General features: G+C 45.2%; 1 protein-coding gene across 1 annotated transcript in view; it reads right to left on the bottom strand.

The window, feature by feature from the left end:
* The window catches only part of LOC111954807 (PHD finger protein 14), a 139,105-nt gene that overhangs the window by 56,644 nt on the left and 59,200 nt on the right, over positions 1–23,261 (bottom strand). Inside the window, exons 16-17 of the mRNA XM_023974716.2 lie at positions 23,111–23,235; positions 7,262–7,379 (exon numbers count right to left, since the gene is read on the bottom strand). Of these exons, the coding sequence (XP_023830484.1) occupies positions 7,262–7,379; positions 23,111–23,235 (243 nt within the window). The remainder of the gene's footprint in view (positions 1–7,261; positions 7,380–23,110; positions 23,236–23,261) is intronic.

Here is a 23,261-nt window from a genome sequence, read left to right as displayed (position 1 = left end):
GCATGCGCAAGATGCAGTAGATGGTATTAAGAGTACGGTATATACATATGAGATGAGTACTGTAGGGTATGTAAACATAAAAGTGGCATAGTTTAAAGTGGCTAGTGTACATGTATTACATAAAGATGGCAAGATGCAGTAGATAGATATAGAGTACAGTAATTACATATGAGATGGTAATGTAGGGTATGTAAACATGTATTAAGTGGCATTGTTTAAAAGTGGGTAGTGGTACATTTTTACATAATTTCCATCAATTCCCATTTTTAAAGTGGCTGAGGTTGAGTCAGTATGTTGGCAGCGGCCGCTAAATGTTAGTGGTGCTGTTTAACAGTCTGATGGCCTTGAGAATAGAAGCTGTTTTTTCAGTCCTCTCGGTCCCTGCTTTGATGCACCTGTACTGACCTCGCCTTCTGGATGATAGCGGGTGAACAGGCAGTGGCTTGGGTGGTTGTTGTCCTGATGATCTTTATGGCCTCCTGTGACATCGGGTGGTGTAGGTGTCCTGGAGGGCAGGTAGTTTGCCCCTGGTGATGCGTTCTGCAGACCTCACTACCCTCTGGAGCATTTGCCGTTACCAGGCGGTGATACAGCCCGACAGGATGCTCTCGATTGTGCATCTGTAGAAGTTTGTGAGTGCTTTTGTGACAAGCCGAATTTCTTCAGCCTCCTGAGGTTGAAGAGCGCTGCTGCCGCCTTCTTCACAACGCTGTCTTGTGTGGTGGACCAATTCAGTTTGTCCGTGATGTGTACACCGAGGAACTTAAAACTTTCCACCTTCTCCACTACTGACCCGTCGATGTGGATAGGGGGTGCTCCCTCTGCTGTTTCCTGAAGTCCACAATCATCTCCTTTGTTTTGTTGACGTTGAGTGTGAGGTTATTTTCCTGACACCACACTCCGAGGGCCCTCACCCCTCCCTGTAGCCGTCTCGTCGTTGTTGGTAATCAAGGCCTACCACTGTAGTGTCATCCGCAAACTTGATGATTGAGTTGGAGGCGTGCATGGCCACGCAGTCGTGGGTGAACAGGGAGTACAGGAGAGGGCTCAGAACGCACCCTTGTGGGGCCCCAGTGTTGAGGATCAGCGGGGTGGAGATGTTGTTACCTACCCTCACCACCTGGGGGCGGCCCGTCAGAAGTCCAGGACCCAGTTGCACAGGGCGGGGTCGAGACCCCAGGGTCTCGAGCTTGATGACGAGTTTGGAGAGGTACTATGGTGTTAAATGCTGAGCTGTAATCGATGAACAGCATTCTCACATGGGTATCCTCTTGTCCAGATGGGTTAGGGCAGGGTGCAGTGTGGTTGCGATTGCGTCGTTCTGTGGACCTATTGGGTCGGTAAGCAAAATTTGGAGTTGGGTCTAGGGTGTCCGGTAGGGTGGAGGGTATATGGTCCTTGACTAGTCTCTCAAAGCACTTCATGATGACGGAAGTGAGTGCTACGGGGCGGTAGTCGTTTAGCCTCAGTTACCTTAGCTTCTTGGGAACAGGAACAATGGTGGCCTCTTGAAGCATGTGGGAACAGAGACTGGGATAAGGATTGATTGAATAGTCCGTAAACACACCAGCCAGGCTGGTCTGCGCATTGCCTTGAGGACGCGGCTGGGAATGCCGTCTTGGCCTGCTCTGTCTGTGTCTACTGCTCTGGCTGTGTCTACTGCTCTGGCTGTGTCTACTGCTCTGCCTGTGTCTACTGCTCTGCCTGTGTCTACTCCTCTGGCTGTGTCTACTGCTCTGGCTGCGTTCTACTGCTCTGCCTGCGTCTACTGCTCTGCCTATGTCTACTGCTCTGCCTGCCGTCTACTGCTCTGCCTGCGTCTACTGCATCTGCTGCGTCTACTGCTCTGGCGCGTCTACTGCTCTGTCTGTGTCTACTGCTCTGCCTGTGTCTTACTGCTCTGTCTGTGTCTATGCTCTGGCTGTGTCTACTGCTCTGCCTGCGTCTACTGCTCTGCCTGCGTCTACTGCTCTGTCTGCGTCTACTGCTCTGTCTGTGTCTACTGCTCTGCCTGTGTCTACTGCTACTGCCTCTGTGTCTACTGCTCTGCTGTGTCACTGCTCTGTCTTGTCTACTGCTCTGTCTGTGTCTACTGCTCTGCCTGCGTCTACTGCTCTGTCTGTGTCTACTGCTCTGTCTGTGTCTACTGCTCTGCCTGTGTCTACTGCTCTTGCCGTGTCTACTGGCTCTGTCTGTGTCTAGTGCTCTGTCTGTTGTCTACTGTCTGCCTGTGTCATACTGCTCTGTCTGTGTCTACTGCTCTGCCTGTGTCTACTGCTCTGTCTGTGTCTACTGCTCTTGCCTGTGTCTACTGCTCTTGTCTTGTGTCTACTGCTCTGCCTGCGTCTACTGCTCTGCCTGTGTCTACTGCTCTGTCTGTGTCTACTGCTCTGCCTGTGTCTACTGCTCTAGTGTAAATAGTATTAGTCAAAGGGAGAAAGACAGACTCCTGCTGTTAGTGTGTTTGGAGTGTGTTGATCTGAACAGAGGCTGTGGAGGACACACACTCACTGGAAGAGCACACAAACACACACACAAACACACAATGGAAAGGAGATTTTCAAGGTTGGTAGAAGCTGGAAAGAAGCGAGGAAGGGAAGGGGGCCACAGGTTAAAAGTCTTCTTTTTAAATTGCTGCTGTCCGAAGCCTGCCTAGAGAGAGAGAGCTCCCTCCAGAGACCCCCAGGACTAGACCCCAATCCTCTTTTAATCACCCCCGTTGCAACACACACTACAAACACAAGGAAAAAACACAACAAAGCAAAACAAAACACACACAACACAACCAGCAAACACACACTAGAATACTTGGCCTGCACACACTCAGAATCTCTTACATGAAACATACTGTCACACACAAACAACATCCATCTGATACACACCACACACACACAACACACACACACACACACACACACACCACACACACACACACACACACACACACACACACACACACACACACACACACACACACAGCACACGACACACCATCTGATGATATAGACACACAGCGTGCACACACACCACACACACCACACACTTGCCCGTCTCTCTCGTTACACACCACTTCTGAATCGTTTCATCCCCCGGATATCTTGTCCTGTGAATATGCTCCCCTCTTTCCTCATCCTCCCACCGTCTCTCTACATCACTGTGTAAACATGCGAGTGGCGGCTCCTCTCTGTGCCCCAAGCAGACAACAGCAGGGGTTGAGGAGTTAGTGGAGTTTAGTAGGGGACTACTCTGCTCCTCTTCAGGCAACAATAGTGAGTTAGTAGCGGGACTTTTACTCTGCTCGCTCTTCAGCAGACAATAAGTGGGATTAGTAGAGGGGACTTTACCTCTGCTCCTCTTCAGCAGACAAATAGTGGAGTTAGTAGAGGGGACTTTTACTCTGGCTCCTCTTCAGCAGACAATAGTGGAGTTAGGTAGGGACTTTACTCTCTCCTCTCAGCAGGACAGTAGTGATAGTAGGGGGACTTTCACTCTGCTTCCTCTTCAGCAGACAAATAGTGGAGTTTAGTTTAGGGGACTTTTAACTTTCTGCTCCTCTTCAGGCAGACAATAGTGGAGTGTAGGGACTTTACTCTGCTCCTCTTACAGGCAGACAATAGTGGATTATTAGAGGGGACTTTTACTCTGCTCCTCTTCCAGCAGACAAATAGTGGAGTTAGTAGAGGCGATTTTTTACTCTGCTACCTCTTCAGCAGACAATAGTGGAGTTATAGAGGGACTTTTTACTCTGCTCCTCTTCAGCAGACAAATAGTGGGAGTTAGTAGAGGGACTTTTTAAACTCTGCTCCCTCTTCAGCAGACAATAGTGGAGTTAGTAGAGGGACTTTACTCTGCTCACTCTTCAGCAGACAATAGTGGAGTAGTAGAGGGGACTTTTACTCTGCCTCCTCTTCAGCAGTACAAAGTGTGAGTTAGTTAGAGGGACTTTTGCTCTGGCTCCTCTTCAGCAGACAATAGTGGCGTTAGTCAGGACTTTTACTCTGCTCCTCTTCAGCAGACAATAGTGGAGTTAGTAGGGGAAACTTTTACTCTGCTCCTCTTTCAGCAGACAAGTAGTGCGAGTTAGTAGGGGACTTTTACTCTGCTCCTCTTCAGCAGACAATAGTGGAGTTAGTAGGGGACTTTTACTCTGCTCCTCTTCAGCAGACAAATAGTGGAGTTAGTAGAGGGGACTTTTACTCTGCCCTCTTCTTCAGCAGACAAGAGTGCGGAGTTAGTAGGGGACGTTACTCTGCCCTCGCTCTTCAGCAGACAATAGTGTGAGTAGTAGGGGACTTTCACCTCTGCTCCTCTTCAGCAAGACAATAGTGGAGTTAGTAGAGGGACTTTTACTCTGCTCCTCTTCAGCAGGGACAATAGTGCGAGTTAGTAGGGGACTTTTACTCTGCTCCTCCTTCACAGGACAATAGTGGAGTTAGTAAGAGGGGACTTTTACTCTGCTCCTTCTCAGCAAGGACAGTAGTGGAGTTTAGTTAAAGGGACTTTCACTCTGCTCCTCTTCAAGCAGACAATAGTGGAAGTTAGTAGAGTGACTTTTACTCTGGCTCCTCTTCAGCAGACAATAGTGGAGTTATAGAGGGGACTTTACTCTGCTCCTCTTCAGCGCAGACAATAGTGGAGTTAATAGGGACTTTCATCTTGCTCCTGCTCAGCAGACAATAGTGGAGTTAGTTAGAGGGGATTTTACTCTGCGTCCTCTTTCAGCAGACCAATAGTGGGCATTTAGTAGGGGACTTTACTCTGCTCCTCTTCAGCAGACCAATAGGGGAGTTAGTAGAGGGATTTTACTTCTGCTTTCCTCTTCAGCAGACAGTAGTGGAGTTAGTTAGGACTTTTCACTTCTGCTCCTCTTTCAGCAGACAATTAGTGGTATTAGTAGAGGGACTTTTTACCTCTGCTCCTCTTCAGCAGACAATAGTGGAGTTATAGAGGCGGGACTTTTCACTTCTGCTCCTCTTCAGCAGACAATAGTGGAAGTTTAGTAGAGGGACTTTTACTTCTGCTCTTTCAGCAGACAATAGTGAGTTGAAGTAGAGGCGGACTTTTACTCTGCTCCTCTTCAGCAGTACAATAGTGGAGTAGTAGGAACTTTTACTCTGCTCCTCTCAGCAGACAATAGTGAGTTTAGTAGGGACTTTTACCTGCCTCCTCTTCAGCAGGACAATAGTGGAGTTAGTAGGGGACTTTTACTCTGCTCCCTCTTCAGCAGCATAGTGGAGTTAGTTAGGGACTTCACCTCTGCCTCCTCTTCAGCAGACAATAGTGGAGTTAGTAGAGGGACTTTTACTCTGCTCCTCACTTCAGCAGGACGAATAGTGGAGTTAGTAGGGGACTTTTACTCTTGCTCCTCTTCAGCAGACAATAGTGAGTAGTAGGGGACTTTTACTCTGCTTCCTCTTCAGCAGACATATGGAGTTAGTAGAGGGGACTTTTACTTCTGCTCCTCTTCACAGACAAATAGTGGAGTTAGAGACTTTCACTCTGCCTCCTCTTCAGCAGACCATATGACGTTAGTAGAGGGACTTTTACTCTGCTCCTTCTTCAGCAGACAATTAGTGAAGTTAGTAGGGGACTTTCACTCTGCTCCTCTCAGCAGGACCATTAGTGATTAGTAGGACTTTCACTCTGCTTCCTCTTCAGCAGACAGTAGTGGAGTTAGTAGAGGACTTATCTCTTCTCTTGCGTTCTGTACCACCACTCATTCATATATCTTTATGTACATATTCTTTATCCCTTTACACTTGTGTGTGTGTGTAAGGTAGTAGTTGTGGAATTGTTAGGTTAGATTACTGTTGGTTATTACTGCATTGTCGGAACTAGAAGCACAAGCATTTCGCTACACTCGCATTAACATCTGCTAACCATGTGTATGTGACTAATAAAATTTGATTTGATTTGATTTGAGCAGTAGACACAGCCAGAGCAGTAGACACAGCCAGAGCAGTAGACACAGCCAGAGCAGTAGACACAGGCAGAGCAGTAGACACAGGCAGAGCAGTAGACACAGACAGAGCAGTAGACACAGACAGAGCAGTAGACACAGACAGAGCAGTAGACACAGACAGTATATTATAGTGACTAATGTTCTCCACAGGGCTCTTTATTATCAGAGTTCTGCTCTATGTATGGAAAGAAGCTTCCTCTCCATCTATGCTTTGTAAAAACTATTTGGGTTATATTAATGTGTATTATCTCTTTGTGAACAAGACAGCTATGAGAACAATATAAATATGCAAACATACAGGACTTTAATGTTGGGCAGAAACAACGACAGTTCAATCTGTTGTTGCAGAAATCCAAGGATAGTTGTTGATCATGTACACCGATGCATCTTCATGAACCCTTCCCAACAGCGCTATAGCAACACGCTTTACAACAACTACAAGTCTCCAGTCAGCTATCTAACATTTTACATTCACAGTACGCTAACATTTTAACCCTCCACAAACTCTGCTATCTAACATTTTAACCCTCCACTAACTCTGCTATCTAACATTTTAACTGAGCTTTAACCTTTACATTTTGCCTGTAATTTAACGTATCATTCCCAGCATGCAGCGTTTTCAGTATGCCTCAGCCTTTTATTTTTCTCATCCTCCTTCTGCAACATCAATTAACCCCCATTTTCCACGCACATAGAGCCAATAGGACAGGCTGACCTTTCCCGGAGAAATTGAAATGTGCTTTACATTTATCAACTTAATTAGGTTCACAAGCTGCCGCACGCTACCCTTGATTACACTGTAATTCAATAAGAAAAACATTATTTCAAATGCAAATAGAGGAAAATAATAAAAAGCCCTTCTGCTGGGACTTGCCATTTTCAGTTAGGGACATTTCAAATGAAAATGTATGACAATGGAGCAACTATGAGGACACTGGTGATGGTAGCGGCCATTTTGGCCCGCTGTCAGGTTCGGTTTCAAGGTAAAAGACACATAGTGCTTCTGCTGTCATGTCATACTAACTTCACCCGGTCGCTCACAGAGATACCACAGCCCGGGAAGCAGATCGGGAAATGTAAGTGAAGCCATGGCTGTTGTTAACGCTAGTCTCTTCCACTTCAAACACGTGCTTCTCTCCCATCGATCCGTAATACTCACATAACTATAGGTTTCCTTGTAAGATGTGTTGTAGGTTCAAATTCAGCTGTTTAACTGCTGCTTCAATAATGTGATGGCGTCAGAATAAGCCTAAAGAAGACGTCATCACCACCACCCTGTGTGCCCACACACACACACACCTTGGAGGAGGAAGTGTCACACTCCTGGCAGATCCAGCCGTATCCTGTCTGCTTGGGAGACTTCTTCAGGGGAGGGTCCAGACAGCCAAAATGGTAGCACAGACAACACTCATCACACCTACAGGAGAGAGAAGAGGTGGGGCAGGTGTTACATACAGTGGAACACCCACGCAGGCACGCACAAACACGCACGCACAGAGTTCCAATATAACTCAAGAGTATTCATCAATGGAACCTTCTCTAACATCAGATATGTACAGTGCAAGATCCCTTGGGACAGTTGCCTTGGGCCGTTACTCTTGTCTTACAAGAAGCTAAAATGACTATGTACGCTGATGATTGCACACTCTACCCCAGTGGTTCCCAACTAGGGYTACCATGACCCCTGGAGGTACTTGGCCTATCCACAGGGGGTACTTGAGAAGACTGTAAAACGTACACGAGGGGGTAGTTCAGGGATAAAATTCAGTTGGTGGTAGAGTAACCAAAAAAGTTGGAGAACCACTGCTCTATACATCAGCACCTACAGCCAGTGAGCTCAATGAGACTCTTAGCAAGAGTTACTGTCAGAATGGGTAATTAACAGTAAACTGTTCTTGAACACATCAAAAACCAAAATAATTGTATTTATTTCTCTTAAACCTCAACTGGAGTTGTGCATGAAGGGTGTATCCATTGAGCTGAACTCCTAGGAGAAACACTGGATGGTCAGTTATCATGGTTAAGTCATATTGACAAAGTTATTGTTGTTCGATTTTTGTTACCCTCTTTTCCTCCCCAATTTCGTGATATCCAATTGCGATCTTGTCTCATCGCTACAACTCCCCAACGGGAGAGGCAAAGATTGAGTCATGCGTCCTCCGAAACATGACCAGCCAAACGGCGCTTCTGAACACCCGCCCGCTTAACCCGGAAGCCAGCCGCACCAATGTGTCGGGGGAAACACCGTTCAACTGACAACCAGAGTCAGCCTGCAGGCGCCCGGCCCGCCACAAGGAGTCACTAGAGCGAGACGAGCCAAGTAAAGCCCCCCCCCGGCCAAACCCTCCCCTAACCTGGACAACGCTGGGCCAATTGTGCGCCGCCCTATTGGACTCCCTGTCACAGTCGGTTGTGACACAGCCTGGGATCGAACCCGGGTCTGTAGTGATGCCTCAAGCACTGCGATGCAGTGCCGTAGACCACTGCACCACTCTGGAGGCCCCGAGAGGTATATCTTTTATTAAAACATTTGTTTGTGTGAATTTGACACAAATCAACTGTACTAGTTGTTCAGGCTCTGGTCTTGTTCCATCTTGATTACTGTCCGGTAATATAGTCAGGTGCAGCAAAGAAAGACCTAGTAAATCTGCAGCTGGCTCAATACAGAGCAGCCCCCTTGGCCTTAACTGCACATACAGAACTAACATCCACAACATGCATGATAGCCCTTCATGGTTGAYGGTTGAGGAGAAATGGACTACTTAAGAAACATGTGTGTATTTAAAATGCCTAACCACTTGTATAATCTATTAGCATACACTTCAAACAGACATCCATACCCCAGCAGACACACCACTATGGGTTTCTTCACGGTACCCAAACCAAAAACACATTTCATGCGTCGCTCAGAGAGCCCTGTCATCATGGAATGCTCAGCCACCAGAGGATACTCAGGCAAAAAWCAAATGTAGCTTTAAAAAACAGATAAAACATCTTGTATCACAGCGCCTCTGCTCTCTCTAAATATCTACTTTAACTGTACAGTATTTAAGAATATTAATATCTATATATGAATAGTGTTTAAATAGCATTTTTGTTGTCTCTTGGTGTCTTTCCTATATATATATATCTTATTACATTTTTTAAATGTAATATCTTATGTTGTTCTTGTCTATAACTGTATTTGTACGTTTTACGTGGACCTAGCTACTGCAGAGTAGCTGCTGCATGTGCGGTAGCTGATGGGGATCCTAATAAACTAAACACACTAAGACTGACAGATAATGACAGGGCAGGTAGTTGTCAGGGAGCAGATGCTAATGAAATCAAAAACCCACTGTTACTACTCCTTCCCTTGACCTTACACAGCTTGGCTAGCCAGATAGCTGTGTCATTACACAAGCCTGTTAACCACCCTTAAATGTTACTACCATGGTGTCCTTGGGTTAGACAACAGGGTTTTACAATCTTACAATACAGGCAGWAAAAAACTAATATGGTTTTTAGATAATTGTTTTGGTCAGTAGCCCATTTCTCACAGTACTAGAGGGAAGAAATTGATCAGTCATCATATCAATATTCTGAATATAATAAATACAGTAAAGATTGTAAAGTAGGTGTGTGTGTGTGTGTACACTGTACATGTGTGTGTACCTGAAGGAGTCTTTCTGTGTTGGAAATGAGACTACTAAAACGAAACATTTAGCATTCATGAGATTCCATTGGTTGAGCCTGAATGCCCTTCTGTCCAACTCCCCCCTCCCCCTTCTCTTACTCCCTCTCTCCCTTTTCTCCTACTAGTTCATGATTAACTAATTATGTCCTAATCAATGTGGGGGATTGAGATTTTTCTATGGAAATCTGATCAACCAGATTGCAGCCCAGGGAGGTCAATCTGTTCTCTCGCCCCGTGTCTATAACGGGAGGAGGAGGAGGAGAGGGGGAGAGAAGGGAGGGYGAGGGACTTGGGGAAGGAGAACCACATAGGATGAATTTCTGTGTAAATGTCTCATGGACATCTATGCATGATTTAGGCTACGTGAAAATCCAATAGACATGATTGTATTTTAAGTCTCGGATAGAGAGACTGTAACACAACAACATATAGAACCAGAGAGAAAAACATAACCAGACTGGTATTTAAGTCCCAGTGAAGTTGTGATGACGACAGGTGACCTTGCGGAGGGTTGAATCCAGCACCTCCTGTCAGAGGATCCCTTTTCACAGCAACAACTACCAGGAACCCCTACTCTAATAAAACAACCTATTATAAATGAAGGCCTTAGTCTACAACACACACTAATGAGGAAGCATCCCCATCATATGGACATCGCCCCTTGACCTTGTCACACAGGACTGTAGGTGACTGTTGTAAGAAGAACACATCTCGCCACAGCAGAGCCACTGTGTTTCTAGAGCAGTTCTCCACATACAGTAGACTAGCTGTTTCAAACAGACAAGACTATTTCCATTCCCACAGGATCAACCACCACAGTGGATCGTTCTAAACTAAGCCCCCCCCAGCTGAATCTCTGTTACACCTCCCTGTCAATATTCTGAGCAGGGGTTTATTGTGAAATCTATGGGTGATCAATCAACGCTCCTACAAATTGCTGTACAGTAGTCGGGCCAGAAGCAAATTGAGAAGGCAACCTGCCCATGTTGATTAGAATATCTGAATATGAATATAGGATGTACATATGTACACAGTTAGACCAAAAAGCTACTGCTAATAACGCAAAGAAGCAAAGTCTGTTGAAAGACTGCATGCTGTAGTGTGCAAAAGCAAGTATTGCTAAATAAAAAGTCTACCAACTGCCTTGTGTAGGAAGTCAGTAGTACAAGTAATAAGACACGAGTGTAGCAGCCATTAGCAGCCATATCATGAAGGTAGAAAACGAAAAGGTAAGGCATCTAAATTCCCTGTACCTTCACTGAAACAGACAGTAAACAAAWAATACATTAGGAATGGAAGATAAAATAAAACCTCCAACTCAAACACAGCTTCCCGGAAAACGTAGCCAGAGGACGTAGTTTTGCTACTACGGCGTTCACATCATGTAAAATAGGTAATCTATCTTCCATAACCCCGAGGTATTAAGCAGTAAACATCCACYTCCATATATCAATATGATTCCCAATTCATTCCACGGCAGCCACATATTTTACATACTAGTTGTGTCTGTATACGTCAATTCTCTCCTCTGTCCCTATCTCCTCCATATATTCACTGTGACAGGGCAATGTAGCAACGAGTTGCCGTCAGCYMCAGACTGTCAGCTCAGAACAGCCTCTCTTACATGATCTGCAGTTAAAAGAGAAAACACCAGAGGAAACCAGTAACCACTGCTTTGTTCACATCCTATTAAACCTATACAACGATAAARGTTTCTCCACCATACCATGAGTCGTTGGTGGAATAGCTAATGGGTGTTAAAGTCTGTTCAGTTCATCATCTTCTTTAACTAATGAAGCGTAAATAATTGAGTTTAGAGTCTGGAATTAAGTACATTAACATCATATGCATAAATCCTGAGAGTGTGTGACTGGTGATAGTGTTTAGGGAATATGCAGTAGGGTACATTTTAGGGTTGAGAATGGGGTGTGGATGACACGTCCTCTATTTGCACATCAATAGCTGGTTTCAGGGCCTTAATGCATGTTTTTCTGTGTCAGCCCTAAACCTGTTAAATTGACTAAAACCAGAGTAACAGTTTCATTGGTAGATAATTGGCATCTTACTAAGTTGTAGCAGAGCCGAACAGCTGGTGCACATCAGCAGGGAACCTGCAGAGGTAGGTGGTCCACACACGCACGCACAGTCACACTGGATGGGCTGAGCAGGCATATCGGCCTCAAGGAAACAAGGGGAATTTAAAGCACCCTCTGGCCTCCTCAGTGAATAGAAGACAAATGACCACAAGTGTGTCTGTGGCGCTAATGAGCTATCCTCCGATTGTTGCACACAACCACCAATTGATTGATCATGAATCTCCATCTGTACAGGGCCAAGAGAGAGGAGACACACACACAACACTTCCCAACTCACAGGAGGCTTCTTTTGTTTTATTAGGCGAGTGTGTGAGTGTGTGTGCACGACACTTTGCCCCGTTTACTTCTTTTAATTACTTTACCTTAATGAACCTATTGTACTGTTTGTTGTGTATCTCGGTGAGCATCTTTGAATTAAAACACTGCTCATTGATGCAGACTGGCTGGCTGCTGGCTGGTGAGGAGATGATTATTAGTTAATAGGAATTCTAAATGACGAGACCTGCGTTTTGCAATAAGTTCAAGAGGAAGTAACCTTTCCTTTCTGTTGTTCTGCATCAATTTGAGTCAGGATCTTTTATTAAATGCATTTATATCTAGGAGTACTATTCTTTTTTTTACATTTTACAACATACAACAATTCTGTGTTCTTTTCACAATTCATACGTTATATCTCAGCAATTACAATAGGTATGATAACAGTTATCTATGGTGTCCCCCAAGGATCAGTTTTAGGCCCACTACTTTTTCATTGTATATGCTACCACTTGTTTTCCTCTTCTTCCTCTGTTTAGTGCTGCAGGCCAGTCATTGGCTAGTTGGTCTGAGAGCTAAGTGATGCAGTTTCCCCACCATCCCACCCTTCTCTTCACTGACTGTGTCCGTTGTACGTGGTCGGTCAACCTCTATCTGCTCTGAACACTGCCCTTATAGACTCAGCCATAGCAAGGTCCTTGATGTTATCAAACCAATTTGTCTCCGCTTTAATCATTGGGAAAATTGAGCCGCTCGCTCGTCTCCCCTCCTCCCTCTCCTCTGGAAGGAGACAGAATCCAATCACTCATAAGAGCGGTTATTGATTGATGTAATCTTATTGGGTGTGAGGTGGGCGATTGATTGGTTTTGTCTGCTACACATGTTGCTCTCGGCGGGCGACTCGTATCCACTTTCATCTGCTGTTTAATCTCTGACAGGAGTTCTTAGGGGCCCTCCTCTGTGCCACATCCTCCCCTGTATCTCCCTCTCCCCCTCCCTCCCCTTCTCTATCAGTGGGATGACAAGCAGGTGGATTAGCCTTGGTTTGATCAGCTCTCATCACAGGTCTCAACTTCACATCACATTTCCCTTCTTCAAAGGGTGTGCTCTGGAGCGTGTGGCCCCTACAGGGGTCCTCCTAGACTTGCTCCTCCTCACTCACAGGCGATCACGGCCGATGCCTCACACACAGACACGACCAAATGAAATCAAAGGGCATTTTAGCGAGATTATACGGATATGACACAAAGAAAAGGGATTCACAGGGTTTAAAGTTGAAAGGATGTGTTTAAGTCAGAAGGCTATCTTGAAGGTGTATCCTCGTTCAAAGTACATTTAAATGAATAATTTCAGTTTTTTTTTTACCATAGAGACGTTGGGAGGAAGTCAGATCCAATTGATTCGCGGGGTACCTAAGCCATGCGAGTTACAATTGGATATTAAAGGAATCAGAGCAATTACAGACGTTTAACTGTAGGCAAGTACTACTGCTTAAAGCATCTGCAAACCTTAACTCAACTGAGATAAGACCATTGGGTTAGACAACTAGGTTGCAGCTGGGATACAAAATATAAGTACTTTATCTACAGTATAGGTAAATGTACACACAGGTACATGATCATAAGATTATTTTAGAAAAAGTAGTACTCTGATGCACTTTAAGCCCTAACAGTAAAAAAACGAACGCAACATGCAACAATTTCAATGATTTTACTGAGTTACAGTTTATATAAGGAAATATGTAAATTCAAATAAATTAGGCCCTAATCTATGGATTTCACATGAATGGGCAGGGCCGCAGCCATGGGTGGGCCTAGTAGGYCATAGGCCCACCCACTTGTGAGCCAGGCCCAGCCAATCAGAATTAGTTTTTCCCCACAAAAATACTTTATTACAGACAAGAAATACTCCTCAGTTTCAGCTGTCCGGGTCTCAGACAATCCCACAGGTGACGAAGCCAGATGTGGAGGTCCTGGGCTGGTGTGGTTATATGTGATTTGCGGTTGTGAGGCCGGTTGGACGCACTGCCAAATTCTCTAAAATGACGTTGGGATCTTTGATTTCAGCTCTTGAAACATGGGACCAACACTTTACATGTTGTGTTTATATTTTTGTTCAGTATACATGCAGGGGTTCTACTCTGGGGAGAGTCATATTAGTGGTTATGGCACAGCTGCTGGACAACCAAAGTGAAACATAACAAGCAGTGTAGTCTAAATCAGATAAATGGGGAAAACACTTTAATGAGTCAAGTCAAGAAAATATTAATTTGCTAAATGTTTGTTAGTGGTAATTAAATGTTGTTTAGCTGTTTGGGGATTAATCTGCATGCAGTATTTTGATTAGACTCTTTGTGGATTAACTAAATGGAAAACAACGTGGCGTCGGTTGGCCTTGAATATCACACTCCAGGACGAAGAGCATCATCATCAAGGTCCTCATCACCAACAACTTCAACATTGTTATCATCATCAACACCTTTATCATCAAAACCATCAATGTTGTCAAAAACATTCACAAAGTCTTCCCTTGGTTAAAAGAATGTTGAACAGAAAACAAATAACCCCCTGATGACAACACATCGAATCCGGCCCAGTGATACTTTGATACGTGACTTATTTACGTCTTTGTTGCACCACATGCAAAGAGAAAGTGTAGTCCATGTATGGAACAGTCCAGGCTTATTTTCTTCATCCCAGGCCTCCCAACTCTCTCTTCTTCACGAGCCAGAGCAGGAGGAGCGGCGCCGAAGCCCCCAGAGTGTTTGAAACAACGGGGAAGAATTTATCACACTAGGGCAGTGCAATTACCTGGAGGGTGTTCACGTGACGGGAGATCAATGCGCCACAAAGCGCTCAGCCATCGACTCCCACGTCCCACCCCGTGACAAAGTAGTTCTGTGAATTATCTTCATAGAAACGGAGGGAGTGGATTATCGGTCTTCTCCTATAGCCTCTCACTTTTTGATTTAGTGTCGGGGCGGTGGGACGGTGCTGAGACATTATTAAAGAGACATTGTTTTACAAGGTGGTCAGGAGGAGGTAATGAATGTGGTGAGACAGAGACACCATTGCAAGGAATTTACAAGCTCGTTAGGACAACTCACTCACTACACGGAGACAGGATACTATAGTGGGGTAGCCACAAGCTGCCTTCACCTGGGTTCAAATACCTTGCCTAGAGCAATGGAACCAATACAACAGTCAAAAAGTGCAAACCCTGCCCAACTGGCACTCGAGGCAGACTACAGCAAATGCTGAAAGAAAATGGAAGACTTCAAATAGATTTGAACCCAGGTCTGGACCTGCCAGGGACTGATAATTCACCTAGGTGGCCATGAGGCTGCTATTCCCCTAGTCCACCAGCAGGGGGCCTCAGTGGGCCGAGCTCAGAGTTTATGTGCGTGTGTGGATTGGAGCAGTAGCACCAGCAGTTCTGTGGTCTATGCTTTGCAGGTAGAGCCTCACCCCTCTAGCCTCTGACTGACCTAACTAGTGCCTGAGCCTGCTCACTGGGGGCCTCTCTGTGGTGTCACCCCCTGGCCTTATGTTCTGTTACAGGAAGGGAAGACACAGTCTGACACACAGGCGCACACACACACACTCCTTAACAGTGTACATCTGTCTGCGCGCTGGGGCAAACCCCACACTATTAGGATATAAGGCACCTCTGGGGGTTGGGTGATTCATCCTAGTGTGTAGTCACTGAGACATAGGAGGGGAGGAAAAAGGGAATAAAAAAAGGAGAGAAGGATAAGAGGAGAAAGGAGGTGCAACCAGGAAGTGAGCGGACACACACACTGCGACGGTGGAATCCGTGGGATAAGAGAGGGGAAGGAAGAAGCTGGCTGGGGAATAATAGACTTGAGCTGCTTGGCTACTCTACCCACACAGCAGCCCAGCCCTAGCCTGGTATGCCTTTTCTCTTCTCTTTTAATGGTGGAGGAGAGGAAAAAAAGGAATGAAGTCAGCAAAAACAAAATGCCGCCATTAAATCATCTCGGCGGATCCTGTGTCAGGACGGTAATGGGAAACGCACTCATCATCCCAAAGGTTACTGCTCTTCCAGAAACTCCCTCCTTCTTTCTCTCCATCCTTCCCCTCTCTCCCTCCCTCTCTCCCTCCCTCACCCAGTCCTTGTCTCAGACTTACTCATCCCCATGGTCAGAACACAGCTGTAGCTTCCCTACGCCTAGACCTGCTCCCCGTGTCTCTGTGGACCCTGGGCTAAGAGGGGCTGAGAGAGGAAAGCAGGGAGAATGAGGGATTGGGGCAGTTACAGTTCTCTACACTGTGCTGATTCCATCTCTATGAGTCTCAACCTCAACGTGACACTGCTGCCTGTCTGTCTGCCTTTCTACTGGGCCCAACACGCAGTTCTTCTCTTCCAGTCCTGGATTCAACATCCATTTGAAATCTTTCAAATACTTTCAGCGTTTGCTCTAAACCCCCCAGACTGCAAGATGGTCCATTCTATTGGTCCATTAAGCCAGGCAATCTTAATCAAGCCCAGCTAAACAATTTGAAATAATTTCAAATAGTGTTTGAATCCAGGTCTGGGCCCAACATGGAGAGTGTCTCTGTCTATTTTTTGTTGTTGCTGCCTATCCATCTGGTGCCAGACACATTGGAGGCTTTTGTTATGCTGTTAACCAYATTGTCGACAAAAGCCTCTCTATTCTATGTCTGCCTCTCTCTCGCTCTTTCCCTCTCTATCGGTATCTGGCACTGTGTGAGAGGGAGAAAGAGAGAGGGGTGAATCGGTGCAGCAGCAGGAGAGACCACAGAATCCGGGTTTAGCTGAAATAAACAGATCAACTTTGTGACAAAGAGAGAGAAAGAGAGGGAGAGAAAGAAAGAGAGGCAGACCACTCCTCCTCATCAGCTCTACTGGCCTGTTAAGGGTCAGCTGCCGGTGGCAGACGAGGAGGCACTTCCCCCGTAATAAATCAGAGATGACAGAGGGCGTTAGACGCACAAACGGAACGCTGTCCACCGTCGACACACCTTTACAACAATTACACTGAACAAAAATATAAACGCAACAATTTCAAAGATTTTACTGAGTTAGAGTTCATATAAGGAAATCAGTCAATTGAAATAAATTCATTAGGCCCTAATCTATGGATTTCACATGACTGGGCATGTTGATCACAGATACCTTAAAAAAAGGGGACGTGGATCTGAAAACCAGTCAGTATCTGGTGTGATTTATATTTAAGATGGTTAAATAAAGAGCAAAATTATGGATTATTATTATTTGTGCCCTGGTCCTATAAGAGCTCTTTGTCACTTCCCACGAACCGGGTTGTGACAAACTCACACTCATTCTTATGTTTAACAAATGTATCGTATAGTGTGTGTGTGGCAGGCTTACAATGATGGCAAAAAACAACATTTGAGAGTGCGCTGACCCTGGTGATAGAGGGGGTACGCAGCTGGAGGTTGATTGTTTGAAGGGGCACAGAACTATAAAAAGTTTGGGAACCACTGATCTAGAGCATCCCAAATATGCTCAATGGGTTACCGGGTCTGGTGGGTATGCAGGCCAACTGGGACATTTTCAGCTTCCATGAATTGTGTACAGATCCTTGCGACATGGGGCTGTGAATAATCATGCTGAAACATGAGGTGATGGCGATGGATAAATGGCACGACAATGGGCCTCAGGATCTCATCACGGTATTTCTGTGCATTCAAATTGCCATCGATAAAATGCAATTGTGTTCGTTGTCTGTAGCTTATGCCTGCCCATATCATAACCTCACTACCACCATGGGACACCCTTATTCACAATGTTAATATCAGCAAACCGCTCGCCCACACAATGCCATACACACGTTGTCTGCCATCTGCCCGGTACAGTTGAAACCGGGATTCATCCGTGAAGATCACACTTCTCCAGCGTGCCAGTGGCCATCAAAYGTGAGCATTTGCCCATTGAACTTGGTTACGATGCCTAWCTGCAGTCAGGTCAAGARCCTGGTGAGGACAACGAGCACTCAGATCAGCTTCCTTGAGGTGGTTTCTGACAGTTTGTGCAGAAATTATTTGGTTGTGCAAACCCACAGTTTCATCAGCTGTCCGGGTGGCTGTTCTCAGACAATCCCATAGGTGAAGAAGCCGGAAGAGGAGGTCCTGGGCTGGCGTGGTTACACGTGGTCTCCGGTTGTGAGACTGGTTGGACGTTCTGTCAAATTCTCTAAAATGACCTTGGAGGCAGCTTTTGGTAGAGAAATTAACATTCAGTTCTCTGGCAACTGCTCTGGTGGACATTCCTGCAGTCAGCATGCCAATTGCAAACTCCCTCAAAACTTGAGACATCTGTGGCATTCTGTTGTGTGACAAACTGCACATTTTAGAGTGGCCTTTTATTGTCCTCAGCATAAGCTGCACCTGTGTAATGATCATGCTGTTTAATCAGTTTCTTGACATACCACAGCTGTCAGGTGGATGGATTATCTTGGCAAAGGAAAAATGCTCACTAACAGGGATGTAAACAAAAAAATCGGAGAGAAATAACCTTTTTGTGCGCATGGAAACATGGGACCAATTACTTTACATATTGCGTTAATATTTTGGTTCAGTGTAATTAGCTGTGTAACTCTCATTTATCACTATGGTGATAAGGTGAAAAAGTCAAGAGTTTATTCAAGCTTTAATGCTGAGAGCTATAGGGGCCGGGAGGCCAGGATACTTCACATACACACATATGAGAGTAGCAATATTCTCTATATATCACAGTTACTTTTACCCAATGTGGTAATACCACAACATATTATAAATAATCACATATAGAAATGTATGTAAACTAATACTAATCACATATAGGCATGTGTGTAAACAAATATATTAACAATGAATATGTTTAGCAAGGAGTCCTTAAGGTTCCTACTCAATAGTGAGCTTAACTCATTTTCTTCATAACACAGTAATAACAAAAGGCATATTATGATATAAAATCAAGTGTGAAGGCACAAATAAAATACACAAAAAAGCTTGGCCTTGTCAATAAATACTGTACACACCGATCACACAACACAGCTAAAAAGGTGTTTGTTCACACATTCTAAACTGTTGGAACACATGACATATTCTCAGGTTAAAAGTACATTTACTGTAGGCTACTATAGCCCTAATGGCTTAGATACAGAGTTGGCCATAGCCTAGCCCTAGGCCTAACGGTTAGATACAGAGCCATGCATGGTAGGGCTGGAGAAGGATTAGTAATAGGGTTAGCTGTAGTAGGGTTAGCTGGTTAGCTGTAGTAAGTTTAGCTGTAGTAGGGTTAGCTGATTAGCTGCAGTAGGGTTAGCTGTAGTAGGGTTAACTGGTTAGCTGGAGTAGGGTTAGCTGTAGTAGGGTTAGCTGATTAGTAGGGTTAGCTGTAGTAGGGTTAACTGGTTAAATGGAGTAGGGTTAGCTGTAGTAGGGTTAACTGGTTAGCTGGAGTAGGGTTAGCTGTAGTAGTGTTATTAACTGGCTAGCTGATTAGTTGGAGTAGGGTTAGCTGTAGTAGGGTTAACTGGRTAGCTGATTAGTTGGAGTAGGGTTAGCTGTAGTAGGGTTAACTGGCTAGCTGATTAGTTYGAGTAGGGTTAGCTGTAGTAGTACTAGCTGGAGTAGGGTTAGTGGTAGTAGGGTTAGCTGATTAGCTGTTGTATGTTTAGCTGTAGTAGGGTTAACTGGCTAGCTGGTTAGCTGTAGTGGGTTAGCTGTAGTAGGGTTAGCTGGTTAGCTGTAGTGGGCTAGCTGTAGCATGGTTAGCTGTAGTAGGGTTAGCTGGTTAGCTGTAGTAGGGTTAGCTGTAGTAAGGTTGGCTGCTTAGCTGTAGCAGGGTTAGCTGTAGCAGGGTTAGCTGTAGCAGGGTTAGCTGGAGCAGGGTTAGCTGGAGCAGGGTTAGCTGGAGCAGGGTTAGCTGGAGTAGGGTTAGCTGTAGCAGGGTTAGCTGTAGCAGGGTTAGCTGGAGCAGGGTTAGCTGGAGTAGGGTTAGCTGGAGTAGGGTTAGCTGTTTAGCTGGAGTAGGGTTAGCTGGAGTAGGGTTAGATGTAGTAAGTTTTGCTGGTTAGCTGTGGTAGGGTTAGCTGGTTAGCTGTAGTAAGGTTAGCTGGAGTAGGGTTAGCTTGAGTAAGGTTAGCTGGTTAGCTGTAGTAAGGTTAGCTGGAGTAGGGTTAGCTTGAGTAAGGTTAGCTGGATCTCATGGACAGTCTCCTAAATTTGTTGTGGAGGAGGAGGCAGAAGAGGATGAGGAGGAAGAGGGAGAACGAAGATGAGGAGGGCTCATTGGAGTGACATGACGTGGGGAGTCACCAGGTCATCCTGTACAGGGATCTCTAATCTCCATAGGAAAACCATCAAATGTATTTGCTCAGCAGATTTTCCAGTGGACCTAAGCATTGTGAGGTTTGGCAGCTCCCAGTGGCATGCATATAGGGTCCCCAGACAGATGAGAGGAAGAGAAAAGGGGTGACATAGAGGGTCCTGGGATGGGGGTGAGCGGAGGAGTGACATGTGAGGGCAAACTGTGACACTTCTGTCAAGGACCCTGACAGACAGACGGACCACATGGCAGCTACTCAGTTGTCAGCACTCACTATGGGGCACTGGGGAGATGCGCACACACATACACAGAGCTGGGCTGCTTTTAAAGAAGTGTCAGTTAAACTGTCACTTTAAAATACTAATGAGAGGAAGGAAGGGAGACTAAGATGCCTAGACATCTACTGTACACTCACACACTGACATTAGAAGTTACAATAACCATTCATACAAATGTTGCTATAATTTTTAWGTTAAACCTTAGGCTGCTGTTGGGCCTAAGCGGCAACTTACTTCTCAAAAGCCAGAAAGGGCAATCATTCTACTAAAAACCACTACTTTTTCAAGGTCTACTAGTCCTCTACTCTAGAAAGTTCTACCCGACGACAACACTAGAAGAAGATTATGAAAGCCTAAGTTCAAGTGCATCTCCAATTAAAGGCCTTTACTGAGGAAAACACCATGTGATTGGACCACAAATGACTGGAGTCAATACAACTGATTGGTTGTGGTGATAAGATGCTCAGGGAGGTCAAACGAGTGAAGTGCCATCATAGAATGGATGAGAGAGCGAGAGAGAGAGAGGGGGGAATCACTCCTTAGTCCAGTTAGACCATAGAAGGGCCCTTAGAGTTGACAATGACGATCACAAAGGGCCTGTCCAGTAATACCAACATGTCCTTTCTTACAAGAATGACCAGTTCAGTAATACTGAACCTCCCAACATTTTATTTGCTCAAGTATTTTAGAATTCCTCAAAGTTAATATCAATTTCTGCCTCTCTCCCTCAATTTTAATTGGACGGCCAGTACGTGGTCCAATTTGGGTCATGAAGAAGACCATGGTTGTGAACGTCAAAGATGGCCATCTGATCCCACACCCGCCGCCGTCATTCTTCCACGTAATTAAGTCCCTCTCTGTCTCTAAGCCAAAGGTCTGCTTCTCTCTCTCATCTGTCCAGCAGTGTCTAGGTGTGGGGAGGTGAGGAGAGGTGTCTGCCCCGGCTCTCACAACCTGTGCAATGCAAAGATAGAAAGAGTCAGGGCAGGCAGCACACCTCACAGCCCCCGACCTCCTTAACCTATAAAACACTGACACAACCACACATTATTTGCTCAACCTTACACCTGTCTCTTATACACATCTAGATGTGTATAAGAGACAGCCTCACAGCCCCCGACCTCCTTAACCTATAAAACACTGACAGAACCACACATTATTAGCTTAACCTTACAAACACTGATAACTAATACAGCTCACAGAAAGAACCCTATGGAGTAATAAAGTGAATGTATCATACACTTTCAGTTACAATTAGCCTATGACCACGTTTCCATCCAACCATATCATGCGGATGAACTACCTGACGCATGAAAAAAGACCGGGCTGATGGAAACATTAAATCCTGATACAACTTTAGAAATGGAGACAGACGTTTAGATTTGTTTCTTCGACATGGTGGAATCTTATTGTGTCAAAATMTATTATGCGAGAAAGGGCGGCGGGAACGCCTTGATGTGCAAATATTGATATAATAAGTAAACTTGGAGTCACGCCATATGTTGTGTGGTCCTCCCACTACGACTCAGAAAGCATGCAGGTTTATTAGACTACAGATGAAATAAGTTATGATGAACTTCATGCTCCTTTCCAATAAATACTGAGGGTCTTATTCTGGTGACATGATGGATGCTTGGCTGCCTTTTGACAAATACAAATAATATCGCTCTTATCCATAATAATCTCATCATGTAGGTAGCCTACCTGCACTGTATCTGTGAGCTGTTGGCTAGAGCACATGTGACAAGACCAGAGTGGGCACATTTGTTATATAATGCAACAGTTTTTCTTGCAAAACCATCAGTAAATGCAATGGAAACCCATTTAACTTGCATTTTTCATTTGCTACATGGGAATTTAACGGTAAAAGCTTATTTTTATGTGCACTACATCATCACGCACAGCCTTTTATCCACAAACAGTCTGATGGAAACATCTCTGGTGGGAAAATGCACAATTTAGAATATTTGCATGAAAATCTGTTGCAAACTTAGCGAATGACAGTCACAGTTTGTAGGTCATATGGAAGGCAACTACAGTGGTCTATACACTCATAAATAAATACACTGATAAATCAGTCAGTCTACAGTGTGTTAATGCGGACTGTTTTAATTCACACACTACTGAGGGATGTAGTAAAGTTCCGGCCCTGTTTAAGCAGCGTGAGACAGCTGAACCTCTGATGGGAGACAAGGGAAGATCAGGCTGTTCATTACATCTTGATGATGTGTGTAAATGCAGTTGGCAGTTCAAAAGAGGTGTTCTATAGAGCTGCTGGCCTCAGCCCCGCTCACCAGCCCCCCCTCGCTCAGCCTACGCAAGGCAGCCAAGGCCTAATGAAGACTGAACTTTAATCTTCAGGAGGATACAGCTCCTCACACACACACACACACAGGTGCGAATACACACACAAGCATGGGTGTTCACACACACACACACACGCATGCACACAGACCTCCTTCCGCCTTCTCTCCTAATCTCCACACACTTCCCCTCCCCTCCCTTCACACACACTGTGACCCACCTGACGAGGTTCTCGTTGTCCCCGGGTCCTTTGCAGGAGGTACAGTCAGTCCTGGTGTCYTCGGCTTTAGGGGTCTTCTTCTGCATTACAGACTGACGCTGACGCCGTTCACGTAGAGCAGGTTCCTATGGAAACACACAGGCTGATTAGA

This window comes from Salvelinus sp. IW2-2015, linkage group LG30, assembly GCF_002910315.2.
Source record: "Salvelinus sp. IW2-2015 linkage group LG30, ASM291031v2, whole genome shotgun sequence".
In the NCBI taxonomy this organism is placed as follows: domain Eukaryota; kingdom Metazoa; phylum Chordata; class Actinopteri; order Salmoniformes; family Salmonidae; genus Salvelinus; species Salvelinus sp. IW2-2015.
The sequence above is the reverse complement of the archived record's forward strand: the minus strand, read 5'-3'. Positions and strand labels throughout refer to the sequence as shown.